Source organism: Ochotona princeps, chromosome 2 (assembly GCF_030435755.1).
Source record: "Ochotona princeps isolate mOchPri1 chromosome 2, mOchPri1.hap1, whole genome shotgun sequence".
NCBI lineage: Eukaryota > Metazoa > Chordata > Mammalia > Lagomorpha > Ochotonidae > Ochotona > Ochotona princeps.
Window position 1 is genome coordinate 87553269 of NC_080833.1, and position 17998 is coordinate 87571266.

Consider the following 17998-nt stretch of genomic DNA (forward strand, 5'->3'; position numbering starts at 1 on the left):
GTGGCGAGTGTACAGTTTTACAGGGTTTTTGTTATCGTTGTTTAAACAGAAAAACAGAACAGTATTCCTGATATATGCTGCTATGCAAAATATTATTATTGCCTGACACATGAAACTCTCTTTACACCTGTGTAGTACTTAATTATAAAAGTGTCTGTTTGGGACCTGGTGCAATGACTCAATGGCTTAATTCTCACCTTGCAAGTGCCAGAATCCCATATACACACTGGTTTGTGTCAGAGTTGTTCCACTTCCCAGCCAGATTGCTGGTTATGGCTGGGGAAAGCAGCAGCATATTACCCAAAGCCTAGGACCTTGCACCCACATGGGAGACCCAGAGCAAGCTCCTGACTCGGCTTTGGATCAGCTGAGCCCCAGCCACTGAGGCCATTTGGGAGATGAACCAGGGTTTGGAAGATCTTTCTTTTTGTCTCTCCTTCTCTCCATAAATCAGATGTGCTTTTCCAATAAAAATAAATAAATCTTTAAAAAAATAGTGTCTTTTTGAATTTGAATTTTTTTTATTCCATTACAGGTGTCATTTACCATTTTATACATATGGGAAATTAAAGGATAATTTCTCTGAAGGGTAGAATGCTAAGGCAAAAGTGTGAGGTGTTGTAATCTGGATGGTCAAGAATGGGAATTAAAAGCCTCTTCTGCAACAAAGAATAATTTTGAAGCTACTTAAGAAAGAGAATGACCAATCCAGGTAGACAAGACTTGAGTTTATTTATAAGATTCATATTTCCCTTTTTGAAAGCAAATTTACAAACTTTATTTCAAAAATAAAAGAAATTCTTAATGACAAATATTCACGTTTTAATTTCAATAATACAGGTATGTTCTTTTGTGATAAATTATCAGTTGAAAATGTTCCAGTAGAATCTGGTATCAATTTAACACTTCAAATAAGAAATAATAAAACATTTATTTTCAAGTCTTACATATATTACTTAAAATAGATACAAAGTTCAGTTCATAATTTTAAAATTTTGCTACTATTTCAAACTATAGATAGAAAATACCTCAGTGGGAAAAAAGGTTTTGATTGCTTTGAATAAGTATGATTTTAAAAATAAGTACAGTTAAATGAGCAGTCCACCTTATGCTATTTGTCAATTATGTTGGTCAAATGATGGATGTGGTTATCTAGAAATAAAAAAAAAGTAGTTGTTGGGCAAAAAAGTAATATAGGACTAACATAAAATGCAACTTAGGATAAAATTCAAGTGATTGATTAAAATTCTAACATTGCACAAAGCCATAAATAATTGATTAGTTTTCATCTTTAATATTAACCTGTAATGATGAAGCACACTGAAAACAATGCTATAAGGTAGAAAAAATATGCAAATGATTGTTTGCTTGATTGAGGCATTGATGTGCTACAATAGTTTCTCACATATATTTTCCTGTTCAAAAAATATAGACTTGCTTGTCTTCCATATATACAAGTATGCTGTGAAATCCTGAATTCTGAGAAGAAAACTTTGAGGTATGGCATTGAATAAAGCATCAAAAATGCCTGATATTTTTGGCTGAATTTCACCAAAGTTACTGTCAGCAGACGAGAGTTGATCAAAGTGTGCTTCTGACGTCTTCCAGTTTTTGCCCTCTGATAAATTTGTTGACGACATCAAAGAATTGAACTCTTCAAGATCAACACATACAAAGGCATTTTATTATTAATCAAAGAAAGAGAATTAGAGCCATCAGAAATTACAATTTTATTTTTCGTAGGAAATATATTTATTGCCATCATAATTCTGCAACTGTCATAAAATTAAAGTCAGATGGAATTCATAGACACGTGCAAGTTTTGCAAGTGGACACATGGGGAACAGTATAGAACTGTACATACAATAATTACAATTTATGAAACACACTATGTTAGCGCATCCTGGATGAACGGGAATGAGCACCATATTTTTTATGAATATATATTTTTCTCTTTTTTTCTTCTACAGCACCAAAGAAATCCAAATAGGAAAAGTAGATGAGAACTGGGCATCAAGAATCAGCTCTTTCCACCTCAGCCACACTATATCAAATACCTTTCTGATATTCAACACTTTCGTCACGTGATTCTGCCCCCTCATGGGCATCAGTATTTCCTAACTGGTACATGCTTATGTAGCATGGTGTTTTCATACCATCTTTATTCAAAACTTGCATGTGGTGTAAAAACGGTTGGCAGCACCAAGGCATATTTTCTGGTGATTTCACATATTCTTGGTTCTAATCTTAGCCAAGGAAACAAACAGCACTAACTTCAAATCCAAACTTCTGATTCTGATCACCAAAGTCATTGATCATTACATCAATAATAGGTACTTGGTCAATTTTCGGTGTGTTGATTTCAATCACAGTCTTCCCATATCCTTTCTTGGACTGCAAAAGTAAGCAGAAATATACAATTGCTTAATATTTTTAAAACATTGTTTGTGAGCTTCTGAGTAGAAGTAAGAGGATAAGAAAGCAAAGAATAAAAACAGAAATTGTCATTACGTATGTGATAAGCCTGGCTGTGATAGCATTTTTAGTTTTACATTTTCTGTGTTGACTGTTGCAACTACATTAGTTGCTCCTAAAATTCTGCTTTTTTAGTATGTCAGTGTTAAGCATCAAATCTTAATTGTAGCTGACAGCATGTCAAGAGACAACACTGGTTAGAGTGGTCACACTGATACAGCTGCATGCTGTCTCTCACCTCTGTAGAAAAAGTCAAAGTTATACTCACGGCACAGCCATCAGACAACGCTTTGATGTAAGGGTTGTTGTCATAGGACATCTCCTCATCATTTGATCCCAGGAACCGAAGTGCTTTGTCGTAACTTCCTGATGTTGCATCATGCCAGGCTGCCGACTGATGACAGTGGTAGGTGAAATTCTGCCGGGCAGAGGCAGTCAGCAGCTTCAGGAATGTCATTTGTACCATGTTAATGGAATTGCCTTCAACATCCACATATGAAAGCTGGAAATACAAGAATGAAAAGGCATATAAAGGCTCAGCCTCTTTCATACAATCAAGAGAGAATCATTTCCCACGGTGAACTATGATTCAAGAAGTATGTAGATGAGTCAATGGATGCATTTTAAGCTAAGGTTAAAAAAATGGTACATTTGGGATCACAAGATCCAGAGATTCATATTGATTGATTGATTGATTGATTGATTTTTATTGTAAAGTCAGTTATATAGAAAGGAGGAGAGCAAAAGAGGAAGAACTTCTGTCCCTTGATTCACTCCTCAAGCAGCCACAATGGCCTGAGCTGCGCCAATCCAAAGGCAGGATCCTGGAGCCCCTTCTGGGTCTCCTACACAGGTGCAGGGTCCTCTACTGCTTTGGGTTGCCCTCTACTGCTGTCCCAGGTCACAAGCAGGGAGTTGGATGGGAAGAGCTGTGGCCTGGATTAGAACCGGAACCCACATGGGATCCCAGGCACACCAGGCGATGATTTTCCACTAAGCTACTGTGTCTGACCCGTGAACTGTTTTTATGGGTTTTTTTGGTCAACTCCTCTCAATTTTTTTTAAAAATTTTTATTGGAAAGTCAGATATACAGAGAGGAGGAGCAACAGAGAGGAAGCTCTTCCATCCAATGATTGACTCCCCAAGTGGCCATGATAACAGCAGCTGATCTGATCTGTAACCAGGAGCCAGGAGCCAGGAGCCTCTTGCAGGTCTCCCACATGGGTGCAGGGTCCCAAGTCTTTGGGACATTCTCAACAGCTTTCCCAGGCCACAAGCAGAGAGCTGCACTGGAAGCAGGGCAGCTTGGGCATGAACCAGCTCCCATATGGGATTCTAGCATGTGCTAGTGAGGAATTTAACTACTAGGCTGTCATGCCAGGCCCCTACTCCACTCAAAAATTTTGTGATCCATATCGATTGCAGAAAACACTGTTTAACTGTTTTTATTTTTTTTCACTTTATTCAAAATACAGAGAGAAAGATGCAGAAACACTGATCTTCCATTTCCTGATTCATACCTCTAAGAGAGAGCCAGGGAGTGTGAGTCAGGTTGAAGCCAAAAGCCTAGAACTCTGCTGGATGGCAGAAACCCATGTACTAGAGCCATTCTCTTTTGCCTGTCCTGGTGCAGAGCAGCAGGAAGCTTGCAGGAAGCCTACAAGCCAGGACCTAAGCAGGCACTCCTAGAGGGGATACAGATGCCCAGGCAGTAACTCAACTGCCGCAGCACAGCTGACACCCTGCCTCAACCTTAATTATGTTTCTCCTTTTACATATATATACATTTCTTTTAATAAAATAGTCTTCTATGTTGGCTTGGGTCTTTTGGTTTTCCGCACAGACTTGCCTGTTTTTAGATAATGTAGATAAGCATCATTCTATTGCTAATAGTCAACACAATGTCTCATACGACATAAGTGAATGAATCAGTATTTACTACATAATAACAGCAGTGGTCTTGGTTGTAAGATATAAAGAACTGCTTTTTTGTAAGTTTAGTAAACTGTATTATTGGATATAAATGAAACATTCAGGTTTAGGTAGAAAATATTGTCTTAAATTTTAAAAAAATCTGAGATTAACTTAAAATATAAATTAATTTAAGGAAAATGCACTAATCTGTGACTTTCCTCTTATTTTGATTATTGTTTATAAATAACAAGTCAGATGATGAGGGTTTTTGAGAAGCTAGCAAATGAACTCAAAGAAAAATACAACAAAGCAAAAATTAAAAAGATATGGAGTTTTACTAGTACATGTTATTTCATGAACTAGAATGGAACACAGATAATTAATATGTAGACTCAATTAGCATATTCATAATTAAAACTGCATTAAAGCCATTAGTTTATACTGGTGAGTTTGTTCAGACAAAATAACTTAGTCATCAATGGAGGATAACAGGCTCTTATATTAACATGTAGTTCTTGTATGCGTTTATGGGTTTCTGTGCAACATTTTAACAGTGGCATATAGTGTTTTAGAAGGAAGGTCAAGCAGTTGACTAATGATCTAGACGCATAAAAACACCTTAATGTGAATAAATTATAGTTAAAATAATTAAATACATCTACTTAAAAAACTTTTAAATTTAGTTTCAGTATCTTGTCTAAAATAACTAAAGATTATGAAATTGAGCTGATGGATATGTAGGAAAATCGTATTTCCAACTAAAAAAGTCAAAGGAAAAGATGGCGCATTCCAAAAGTTCTTTGAATGCAGAATAAAGGATAAGTAGGCCTGCAACAGACAGGAAATGAAACGGTAGGAGTCAAATATATTAAATACATATTACATTCTTTATTCCTAATGTTTCTAACATCGTCTATGTTATGTCCAACTCAGGTACTTAATGTGATTGCATTTTTAAGAAACTTACGTTTCCTTTTACTAGGATATAAAATTTAGACTCTTTTAAGATATCACCATGGTGTATGACATTTTAGATGCAGCAAACCGAAGAGTGCATGTAGTCTTGTGTGGTATAATATAAATGTTCATAGTTCGGAGCTAAACATAAGTAGCTTAAACTTGTTTAGGGAGTTCCAGATAAACCATTTCATATTATGGCAATAACTTACCAATTTTCCTCTCTTAAATTCACTAAACCAACTTCCTGGTGTTTCCTTTGGCCATGATGAAATTCTTACCTGTTACAAAGGAATAGGGAATTAGAAAATGAGTGAAAATTAAGTACAGTATTGTTTTTAAACATTTTGATGATTGTTAGATTTACTGAAAGAACAGTCAAAATTGTGTCTACTCTGGATTAAACAAAGGTATGTAAGGAGCAAAATCAGAAATGGGTCTTGTAAATTTCATGTAGTGAAGACTGATTCCTCATTTTCTTTTGCTTTAGTGGTTCAAAATGAAAAGGGATGGGGCGAAGAATCAAGCTTATTAAGACACATTGAATGCTACCAGGAAGTTTGGCAGAACCTTTTGGTAACTGGCAGGATTTTCAAGTAGCTCCATACATAGGAAATCCTAAAAATGCCACCATCATTAGCAGGTATGGCCTGAACAATGAGTCTTCCACTAGCCAAAGGAAGTATTCTGAAAATACTCAACCCAAAACTCCAGAACGTAAGGAGGAAGAATTCAGAAAGAATAAAAAAATCATTTGTAGGAAGCAGGCCTAATTGTCCTCTACTGGGAGGAATATTTGGAATCTTTTTAGGATTCCACCCATTATTTTGCATTGTAGCAATCAGCAAAAAATGAGTATTTATTGGGCTCAATGCAGGGGATTTGAGTAATTAATGAGAGTGGAGATATTTTTCTTCTGGTTCCCCAGACTTATCTGACATCTACAGCAAGCTGTGTTGTGCTTCTCTACATGCTAAATGGGCTTGGGAGACTTGGAGAGGCTTTGTGTCCACCTTGCTGTCCACTCTTAACTCACAAACTGTTCTCTAAGAAAGATTACCCACACATAATGTTACTGTACTTTGTCTTAGGGTGCCTTTGTATGGCCACATAGTTTACTAACAAGAAAGAAATTTATTGCATGAATAGAAAAAAGGGCAAATGTTCTACTTACAAAATAACTGGAAAATAAAATCATACCAATGAAAAATGATTCCTTACATTGATTGGCATTGAGTTTGAAAGTAAGAACTCAAGTGTATTGATATTGTTAAGGGAAAATTAAAAAAAAAATCAGAGAATAAGGATTTTAAAATAAAAAAATACAGAATATTATATACATAAGATTAATTCCTTTTAAAGTTGGGTATTTTGAGTTAAAAAAAGGCAGCTGTGATTTCTACCATGTGATAATTGAGCAAAAGAATATTATCCATGCAATGAAATTTTAAATTCAGCTGTGCCACTTCATAGAAAGCCCTGGGATATTAGAAAACAAGCAGGTATTGAAGAAAACATTTAGGAAAATGAAAGATGTCATTGTTAACTCTGTGTATCACTTTGGTGTTTTCTACATATTTATGCAAATAGTATGGCTTAATTACCCTGTATAAAAAGCCTGTAACTGAAAATGTGACAGTATAATTTTTCTGTTGATTACAATATTTCAAAAATATGATGAGAATCAGCAGCATTCACCATCAAAACAGACTGGTACTTACTCCTTCAGATTTTTTGTCAGGATAAATGCAAGTCTCACCACCAGATGTGAAATTACAGTAAACTTTGAAGGAATCTCCTGAACAACCTTGGTTAGGATCAATCCAGTATTCACCTGGAAATTGTAGAAAATATATCATACATAAATGCAGTGATATAAAAATTATATATTACATACATGAATATTAATAGATCTCTTTATGATTTTTTAATACTACAGTACATTTTAAGTAGTTAAACATGATCTTTCCTTTAGTTTGTCTCAATTATTTAAGTTCTATGAATACACCAATATACTGTCTTTCTTTAAAGCTTTGAAAATAGTCCACACATTTTGCCTGCAACACCCTGGTGATTCCTAGCATGGCTGACTTTCTAAGGATTCAACTTAAATGCCACTTCCTCCAACATGAACATGCAATTCATGCAAAACAAATGATCTTTGGGTGACTTAAAGATTCAGGAAGTTTTTTTAAATGAAATTATGTCCTAACATGCCATTTTAAGTATTTTTCCTGTCCCCACTACCACATATCAAGTAGCTAGAGGGCAATCTTTTATCTGTACATCTGCAAAATTACACAGCATTGTTAAAATAATTTAATTATGATGAACTAATTAGCACACTTAAGAATTTTTAGGAATAATCATTAAACAGAAAAACCTGGGAACCATAGTTCACCATGAGCTCATCTCTCCTGAAATTTGTAACCCTTTCTGTGATTGCTCAGACTGTAAATAATCATGTTTTTCTATATAATTAAGTACATGCTGCTCTATTTTATATTTGGCTTTTTAATATATTTACCTTCATTCATGTATAATGTATGATCATTATATCATATAAATATCATGGTCTGTGTATTTTTGCTTCAATGCTATATGAACTTGGTAGAATTTGTTGATTGTCTAATAAGTATATTTACACTCTGATACAGGAGGAGACATTTTTTATTACATGTTCAAACTAAAGTTGAACAAAAGTTCAATTTTAAAACATCTAAACTCTACATAATGCCAGTTAAATGTAGGAATCTCCTTGCAAATCTCTCAACTAGAATATCTTTTCCAAATAAACATAAACATTTAAAGTGAGGATAATAATTTACATAGAATTTTTAATAGCCATCTGTGTTTTTATTTTTTAACAGGTTGGGCTTGATTAGGATTAGATTTCATGACTTTTTTTTACAGCAGATGTTTCTGAGTTACACTAAGTTTTTCCTTTGTATCAAGTTATTTTAATCTCCATTATAACATTTGTTATGGGACTCACAGTGCAAAATATCGTTTTCATAGGAGTAAATGGGGAAGCAAAATAATTCATATGAAGTGGGAGATTTAAAGTCAGATAATAATGGCTCTTAACTATATTCCTAATCAACTAAGAATACCTAGGCAGTCAGCCCTGTGGCATAGTAGGCTCAATTGTCACTTGCCTTGCCTGCATCCTGTATGGATGCTGATTTAAGTTCCAGTTGCTCTATTTCTGATCCACCTCCCTGCTATTGCATATACATAAGCAGCAGATGACCCAAGTCCTTGGTCCCCTGTCACCAATGTGGGAGAGTAGAAAGAATCTCCCGGTTTCTGGTTTTGGCTTGGATCCAGACATTCCAGCCATTTGAGGAATGAAACAGAAGAGGAAAGACCCCTTTCTCTCCCTTTCTTTCTCTTTCTCCCTCTCTGTAACACTGCATTTCAAACAGGCAAATAACTCTTTAAGAAAGAATATCTGAAACTGTTTCTTTTAAGAACAATAGGTATGCAAAAGATTTTGTAAAACTGTGGATATAATAAATTATCCAGATATTTTAGTGCCAAGTAAACTGCTCACCATTCTTGCTATTATAGACCAACAAATGTTGAATGCTTGTATATGCAATCATGATTCCTTAGTATTCTATCCATCAAATCAAAAATCACATTAATCAGTTAAGCTATTTAATCATATCCATGTTATTCACATAAATACAAAGCACTGATCATATTCATTTGTATTATTTGATGACAATTTTGTAATCATGTTGATGTAAAGCATTAATATTAATGTAATAAAAGTTAACACTTTAGTAATAGTTGTTTAGCAATAAGCACATATTATTAATACATTATACCTATGTTTTGGTCATTTTTTATAAGGCAAAGTACATTGCATTATCTATAATAAGCCCCAAATAACTTTGCTAATGAAGCCTTGTTTAATAGACAAGGATTTTCCAAAGCAGATATTAAAGTACACATTGCAAACTGTTATTTTTCTGCCTGCAATGGTAGATGCAATAATTGTTTCATATCACTTTACTTAAGAGTATATTAAGTATTTAACTTGAATTAATGAGATGATATCTCACTTCAGTCACTTAGAGGTTTAATGTACTTGCTTTAGCTTGTGCTACCAACATACCATCTGGGAAGTCAGGATGGCTGAGCTGCAAGTCTTTGCAAGTTCGAGCTGGATTGGTCTGGGTACCCATTGGAAACTTCATATGTTCAATGTCTTGTTTTAAAGAATTAAGAGAACCAAATATTTCCTCCATCCCATCTGAGTAATCAAGAATATTATCATGTGCATCTGCTTGCATGCCTTCAGTGTGTCTTCTTGTTTTCTTAGGTGACAAGATTGGTAAAGGCTGAATGACTTCACCAGGTGGACCCTGTTAAGAGAGAGAATGTGAGGTAACATTCTGTTAAATATTCTTCAGATACTAGGTATTTCTGATAATGTTTTCACTGTAAGAAATTGCAATTTGTTATGTTTTTCATAGATCCAATACATTTTCCTTGTATGTTTATGAACTTTGAAGATACACACGTAGGTGAATAAGTCAGATAATTTATAAACCTTTATCTGTAGATGAATACATTAGTTTGAGTAGACATGTTACATATACATATTACACTTTAGTTAATTAGTTTTCTTTTACATATCCTATCCCTACCACTAAGTTTTTTAATATTTAAAAGATAAAATTGATAGAGGAAAAGAAAAAACAAGACAGAGAGAGCGAGAGCGAGAGCGAGAGAGAGACAGAGAGGGAGAGAGAGAGAGAGGATAGATCTTCTATCCACTATTTCACTCTGAAGCTGAGACTTAAGCAGCCAATCCTGGTCTCCCAAACGTGTTGCAGGTACCCAAGTACTATGGCCAGCATTTGCTACTTTCCCAGGTGCATTCTATGAAGAAGCTAGATTGAAAAGTGGAGCAATCAGGATTGGGGTCCACACTCCAATGTGAATGCTTACTATTGCAAGCTGCTGTTTCTCTTGCTCTGCCATAGCACAGCTCCTCCAACAATAAATTTTAAAACCTCTGAGGATTAAAACAAATTCTGATGCCTCTGCGTTATCTAACAAGTTATTGATTATACCTGATGGTTTATCTTATGAAATGCTGACGTTTCTAAAGAAAAAAAAAGACACAAATGAGTGTGTCTCAAATATGGTATGGCTCAAGTCTGTATGGATCCACAAACTTAAAATAAATGCAGCCAGAACTATTTTTTTAAATATGTGTGATTAGAACTACAACTAAGTTAAATAATGTTCTTGAATAAATTTCTTTTCCCAAAATGCATATTTGATCTTGCTAACTTCAGGACCTCATAATGTAATTTTATTTGGAAATAGGTCAGTGGTGATATAGTTGTTTCAAAAAATGAGCACATACAGTATTACTTGCTCCACTTTTTAAAAAAAGATAATCTAGTTATAGTAGGAAGACAATATAAACAGACAAAGAGGAAGACAGCTATCTACAAGCCCAGGCAAAAAGCCTAAAGAAAATCTCATCCCTCAAAAGGAACAAACCACCTGTGCTGAAATCTCCAACCAGAGCTCCAGACTTCCGAACTGTGAACTATTCATTTCTGTTGAGCCATTATGGCACACACAGCAAACCAATGGAAACATCTTAGCTCAAGAAAAGAGATTAAATCTTTCACATTGATCTACATTTTCATTCTATCACATAATAATTGTGTAAGGCCTGGAAAGTGTCAGTATTCATAAGTGGTAGTTATTGTTAATACTTTAAAATTCTCATGTATACACTAGGAAAAATATTATCAAGCTTCTGAATGTGTATTTGTTCCTAAAATCAGTTAAGATATATCTTCAAGGCATACAATTACTTTTATTAAAATGTGATCAAAATAGTATGCAATTTTCTTGAAAAAAACCTAATTAAAAAGTATAATATTATTTGAAGAATCTTTATCTTTAAATAGAGGTCAATTAAATGATTAAGGTTTTACATGTAGATATGATTACCTAAATGGTATAGTTATCATTTCTCATAAAATCTACACTCTTGGCAGAAAATACTTTTTCATCACTCTTACACATTCAGAGAATTGGCTCACTCCAGATGAGAATTACCAGCACATTATTCTTTTTTTATTTTATTTTTATTGGAAAGTCAGATATGCAGAGAGGAAGATTTTCTATCCATTGATTCACTCCCCAAGAGGCCACAACGGCTGGAGCCGAGTCACAGGGCATACGGGATTAGCAGCAGCACCCACATAGAATCTTGGCACATGCAAGGCAAGGCAAGGACTTTGACCACTAGGCTGCCACGCCAAGGCAGCACATTATTCTTGTTATCATGTACTTACCGGAGGCCCAGGAGGTCCTGGAAGACCACTATCACCCTTCTGGCCAGCAGGTCCCTGTTGCAAATAAGGAACAGGACATAGAGAACAAGGTATTTGAATAAATTCAGTTGAAAGCTTCACTGCTCCTCAAAGACTATGCTACCACAATGAGGGAAAACGCTGGCACGGGAAAAAGGGGAAGGAGGAAGTAGAGAGGGAGAGAGGAATCCCTATACCTTCAAAAGAGTATCATGGAAAATATTAATGATAATAATAATAGTATTAATAACAATGAAAAACACAAAAATATCAAAAGGAAAAGTACTTACAGTGGAGCCTTTATTACCCTTTGGTCCTTGGGGACCCTAGGAAAAGCAAAGAACAAATGTACATAAAAATCGGAAGTATTTGTTCCTCTTTAGTGTACTTTCCACTTAATTCTACCAAAGAAAAACATTTTTTCTTCTACTTACTGGTAGGCCAGGAGGACCAGGTGGACCAATGGGACCAGCAGGACCTGGAATCCCCTAGAATGAGAATCGTCCATTTTATCTTCCTGTCAAATTTATTGTTCATTCTTGTCATTTGAAAGGCATAGTGAGAGAGAAAGAGAGAGAAAAAGAGAGAAACAGAGCTTTTCTATGTACTAACTCAATTGTGGAGAGCGGGGTGCTGAAGCTGCTCCAGGATTGATAGCGGCTGTTGCAAGATGGTGGCTGGCCCAGGGCCAGGAGGCAGAGTCGGTCTCACCAGCAGGTAAACAGGAAGTCACAGGGAAAGGCTAATGCCCTCGCTGTGATTACTGGCCTATCACGTAGCACCAAGTGGACCCACGTGGAGAAATGATTGGTGGAGAACTATATGAAAGTAGCCAGTAAAAGCTAGGCACGGACGACGGAGGGATGGACTGGGATGAAGATGACAGACAGAGGACTATGAGAAAGACTGGGGGGTGACGAGGAGAAAGACTGGGGAAAGAACAATGGACGAAACGGGAAGAATGGGGCAGCAGAGCAGGGAAGAAGGGTTTCGATCTTCGGGTGGAAAGGTTAAGGTGTACGGGGAGGAAAAGTGGCAAAGAGGGATACAGACAGTAGCAGTAAAAGCAGTACGGACAGACGGGAACAAGAACGGAGAAATGGAGCAGAAAGTATGGGAAGAAATATGGGAGGAAGGGTGCCGGAGAGAAGCGGGGAGGAAAGCTTAGACCAATGGGGACAGGAGCAGCGGAGAGAAGGTTTTAAATGCAGCCACTTTCGGCAGTGAAGGGGTCCAGCAGTGCGGTTCTTGCTTTTCCTGGACCCTCAAGAGTATGCCTCATCATTTTAGTGTCTCCGCTGCTGGGCAGCGACATCAATGGCCAGCTACAACAGCCAGGTAGGATTGGGACAAAGCCAAGTGTCAGGAATTCCAAATAGATCTCTCAGAGGAAGGCAGACAGTCATGTACTTGGGTCATTGCCTGCTGCCTTCCAGGAACAATAGAAGAAAACTTGATTAAACAAAATTTAGAAAACTTAAAAGCACTTATTAGCCTAAACATCTTCCATGTATCACCCAAGAAAAGTGGGGTTTTTTTTGTAAAAATTGGATTTTACCCATTTCCTGAAAGTCTATAAACCCTTATATGATATCTATACTTTTTACAGATCTTTTCAAATTATCCTTAAAACCCTTATGATACAGTTTTTGATGGGATTCAATGATGCTATGTATGTAAAATGGAACAGTAATTATTATGACTTTAATATAAAAATTTCAATTTGCACTAAAAATAAGAACTTTTGAAAACACACTTGACTAAAGCAGATTAAAAATAAAGTACTCTAAATTAGTGTAAATTAGTGCTTACGTTTTCATTATCGTTAGCCTGAGTGTGTGTACTATTGGACAGGAGACAGATCATTTCCATCCTTACCCCATCACCCTTCGCTCCTGGAGACCCTTGAGTTCCAGGGAGTCCTCGGTCACCCTTTTCTCCTTGCTCCCCTGGAGGACCAATCAAGCCAATCAAACCAGGATGACCCTTTAGGCGAGAGAGGAAAGAAACTTTATTAATATACAGATTGCAACCATCACTAAATTTGTTACAAAATATTTGTTCATTAAATCTGAAAAAAAATCAAAAGGACATGAAGAAGATTAGAACAGCCTTGATGAACACAGCATAGATTCCAAATTCATTCATTTAATTTGAACCCTTTAATACAGAAAAAAAAATTTCTACAAAATATGTTTGGAGCTTTATTTAATGAATTAATTCATTTATAAAGACAATAATGACCATATTTAATAGCACTGACAGAGAGAATTAAGATAGTGGAATAGGGTAAGGACATGTTTAAACAGAAACTCATTGGCCAGGATGAAGTAGAGAGGGCACGTTCTGGCAAACAGCAGAGGACCGGTTCATGAGAGGGGCACATGGAGACTGACTGACATGGTAAAGCAGTGGAGACAACAGTGTAATAGTGCAATGACCAGATAATCCAATGGCAGTCAGTGAGCAGCGAACTGAGCTCCACCTGCAGCTGGAGCTCCAACAGCAACCAGGTGGGAAGAGTAGTTCACTGGGAGGTCAGGCAGTAAACCCACGCAGGAAACTGCTTATCCTGCTGATTTGTTGAATTTGACCAGGAGCAGAGACAGAACAGCTGACCCCAAGCAGGCAGCAGGGTGGTTTTCACAGCCCAGGCCCTTCCAGAGCTGAATTGGGTGCCATTTTGTGTAGCGAGGCAAAGGCTGTGTGACAGGATTATGCATGCACTATGCTGGGAGAAAACCAATTTCTGGCTCCATGTATTGTACCAATGTGGCATCCTATAGGTTCTATCAAAAATAGGTCCAAATACCCCCAGACCTAACAGGCAGCAGATCAAGAAATCTCCCAGTGGCATATGAGGCACCATTTTGTACAATGTGTCAAAAGCTTTAAGGGGGACAACAGTCAGTTGTACATGTGCTGAGCTGGCAGCAAACTCACTTCCAGCTCAGTGTATTGCATTGTTCACACAGGGGAAAATATACCAGCTTTGGCATCTTTTGGGTCAAAATAGGTCCAGGTGGCCCTCAGACATAATGGCCAATAGGTTTCAACAAGAAAACCACCAACAACAATGTAATTGTTTAGAACACCTGGTGTGCCCCTAAACCTTAGATCTGTTTGAACCATAAGTGGGGGAAAAGGTTGTCCAGTCAGCTGTGCAGCCACACCACAGGATCACAGGATGTGAGAGTGGTTAGCCAGGAGCTGCAGCAATGGAGACCATGGGGAATGCCTAACACGAGAGACCAGGCATGAAACTTGCCTGAGGGAGTGGCACAGGTGACTATAAACAAAGAACAGGGTACCAAACACAGTAAGTAATACCAAACTGTAGGCCTGTGGATGACACATCTTAGAAAACCTTCCCAAGGAAAAGAATCTGCTAATCAGAAGTGCAATGACCAAGAGCAGAAGAAAAGACAAAGGCGCAATGAATATTACTGAAGACTCCCCTGCAAAGCAGCAAAAGAATTTGTTAACCTCAGAGTTAACTGAAGAAGACATTGAGGATGGGGATAAAGTATTTCAAAACGCTTGTTATAAACCTTCTTATCAACAAGGAGAAGCACAGGAATTCAAGAAATTTAAGGAATATATCAAACAGAAAATAGCAATACTGAAACCAAATCAAGCAGAATTATTAGAAACGAAGGACACAATGGAGCAAACTAAAAATTCAATGGGAGGTTTCAATAATGGAATAAATGAGCTGAAGAAAGAATGTTAGAATTGGAAGATATCTTTTGCCACAATGGTGAAATAATCAAAAGCTGGAAGATGAACTGAACCAAACTAAGAAAAGCATTTACAAATTAGGGTACATTATTAAAAGGCCAAATATACGAGTTATGGGAGTTCCAGAAGGTGCAGGATGATAGGCACGGTTTAAAAATGTATTCAATGAAGTAATAAAGGAAAACGTCCTTAATCTGGAAAGAGAACTGGGAAAAAGAACACAGGAGAGGCATAGAACTCCCAACAGGGTTGACCAAAAGCAATGTTCACCAGCACACATGATAATCAAGCTCTCTTCAGTTGAATGTAAGGAAAAGATCCTTAATTGTATACACGAAAAAAATCAACTGACATATGGAAGAATGACAATCAGACTCACAGCTGATCTCTCACAGGAAACCCTACTGGCCAGAAGAGAATGGAGTGACATATTCCAGATTCTAAAGGGGAAAAAAATAATAATGTACCCAGCTAAACTTTCCTTTGTCTTTGAAAATAAAATAAAATTCTTCCACAATAAAAAAGTTAAAACAATTTGTGTCTTCCAGACCTGCCCTGTGAATGACACATAGAGATGTTCTCTTGACAGAGAAAAGTAATAGCTCCCATCAAAGCCAAAGAACATCTTAAGAACATCCCAGTAAATAACAACAGAAGACTAAATCAAACAATGAACAAATGATTGCTAAAATGACAGGGCTGAATTACCACCCATTCATATCAATGCTGAAAGTGAATGAATTAAATCCATGAATCCAAAGTCATAGATTAGTACACTGGATCAAAAAACAAAACCCATGTATCTGTTGCTTACAGGAGACACATCTCACTAACAAAGATCAGTGGAAAGTCTATCTCACGGGTTTTGATGTTTTTGTTTTTATTTTCATTTCTTCAAAATGGTTTTTTTCTCATAAAAATCTTCACTGATTCATAGGTCATACAATAACATAATTTTCTTCAAGAAGATTTTTTTATTTTTTCATTTCTTGAGCTACGCATTAGTCATTCAGTAACATGTTATTTAACTTCATGGTGTTGTAAATTTCTATTTTCGATCCAGCTGTGGATTTTGTTTTGTGGCTTTTCATTTAAGGAAAATGAAAAGTAACTGTGTAATGGAGTAACTGTGTAATGGAGTAACTGTGTAATGGAGACTATCATATCCAGATGTGAGGATACAATGTAGTATGCATCTCTACTTTCAAACAAAAGATGAATTCCCAATGAAACTATATTCCATTGTCAATGGTTGTAATGATGGACTTATGACTGGTTGTGAAGGCCTGTGTTATTGTAATAATATAGGGGATATCAGTGGTGGAGGGAAGGTTTACGAAGGGATTTAGGGAAATTCCAGGACTATAGAACTATATCATAAAATAATAATAAAAAAATGGAAAAAACTGGTGAGAAGTAACTAATGACCACAAACTTATTATTTTAATAAACATCTCATTTAATATGAAATTAATTTCATTCTTTAGGCATATAATGTTTTCAAAAGATCAATGGGATTTAAAAATTACCTAAAAAATATTAATGACACTTTAAACCAGACTTATTGTTGCGATTTGGTAAAACTCAGTGTAAATACTGGTACATCAAATTATTATCCGAAAAACTTTTCAGAGTTAAAATGTGTAATTTAACATTTGCAAATATAAAAATGAGCATACTGTCACTCCATCTGTTTATTTTCTAGGTGGCTATTTTAGTACAACCACATGCTTTCTCTGTATGATTTCTAAGAGGGAATACTGAGAAGACATAACATTCCATTCTGGAGCACATTTTCCAAGATTCGGCTTATTTTTTCTTCCTTCAATATGTCTAGGACTCGGAGGATTGACAGTTGTCTTATTATTGGAATAGCAAAAGTGATGCCTGAGATGTCCTTTAAGTGGTTTCAATTTGTAAAAATTTTCTCTGCTATTTGCTTAACAAGATCAAAATAAAGTAAAATCACATTTTTATTCTTACCTTCTCACCCTTGGAGCCGGGATCACCTTTGAGACCTGGTAAGCCAGGAGGTCCCTACATAATAAAAATAGCAATAACATAACAATAACAGTAGCAGCACACAAAGCAGATACGAGCTTAACAATCATGTTACCACTAAAGGAAATGTTTGGTTTGCAATTGTTTAGCGCAAAAGTAGTTAAAAGTGAAGCATTAACTTTTTCAGTATAAATAAATAAATAAATTTATGTGGTTACTAAACTGAAATTTTAAAGATTACAATATTTTCAGAAAGAATGCAAAACTTTTCAAACTTTAGAGGTAGTTTACCTTTGATAACTATATAAATAAATGTAGAATATATTTTAAGACATCTTTATATCTAACTAAATAAAAATTGTATTTAAAATGGCTGTATATATTAAATTGAAGCTACCAGAGTGTAGTTTGGTTTGGCTGTGGTCGATTTTCTAATAGTGTGCTTGGAATTATTTTGTTCTTACAATTCCAGGAGAAGGAGCTATCTTAGACTACCTCCTAATTCCAGGATTTTTGTACTTACCTAGTGGAATAAAATCTGAAAAACTGTCTT

At 36.0% G+C, this 17998-nt stretch overlaps 1 protein-coding gene across 2 annotated transcripts in view; it reads right to left on the minus strand.

Moving 5' to 3' along the window:
* Positions 1–845: 845 nt before the first annotated feature.
* Positions 846–17998, minus strand: part of COL11A1 (collagen type XI alpha 1 chain) — a 187183-nt gene continuing 170030 nt past the window's right edge. For both annotated transcript variants that reach the window (XM_058659710.1, XM_058659707.1), the window contains exons 58-67: positions 17428–17481; positions 13582–13689; positions 12138–12191; positions 11994–12029; positions 11686–11739; positions 9474–9723; positions 7069–7181; positions 5560–5628; positions 2744–2977; positions 846–2394 (exon numbers count right to left, since the gene is read on the minus strand). In XM_058659710.1, coding sequence (XP_058515693.1) covers positions 2248–2394; positions 2744–2977; positions 5560–5628; positions 7069–7181; positions 9474–9723; positions 11686–11739; positions 11994–12029; positions 12138–12191; positions 13582–13689; positions 17428–17481 — 1119 coding nt within the window. In that variant the 3' untranslated portion in view covers positions 846–2247. The remainder of the gene's footprint in view (positions 2395–2743; positions 2978–5559; positions 5629–7068; positions 7182–9473; positions 9724–11685; positions 11740–11993; positions 12030–12137; positions 12192–13581; positions 13690–17427; positions 17482–17998) is intronic.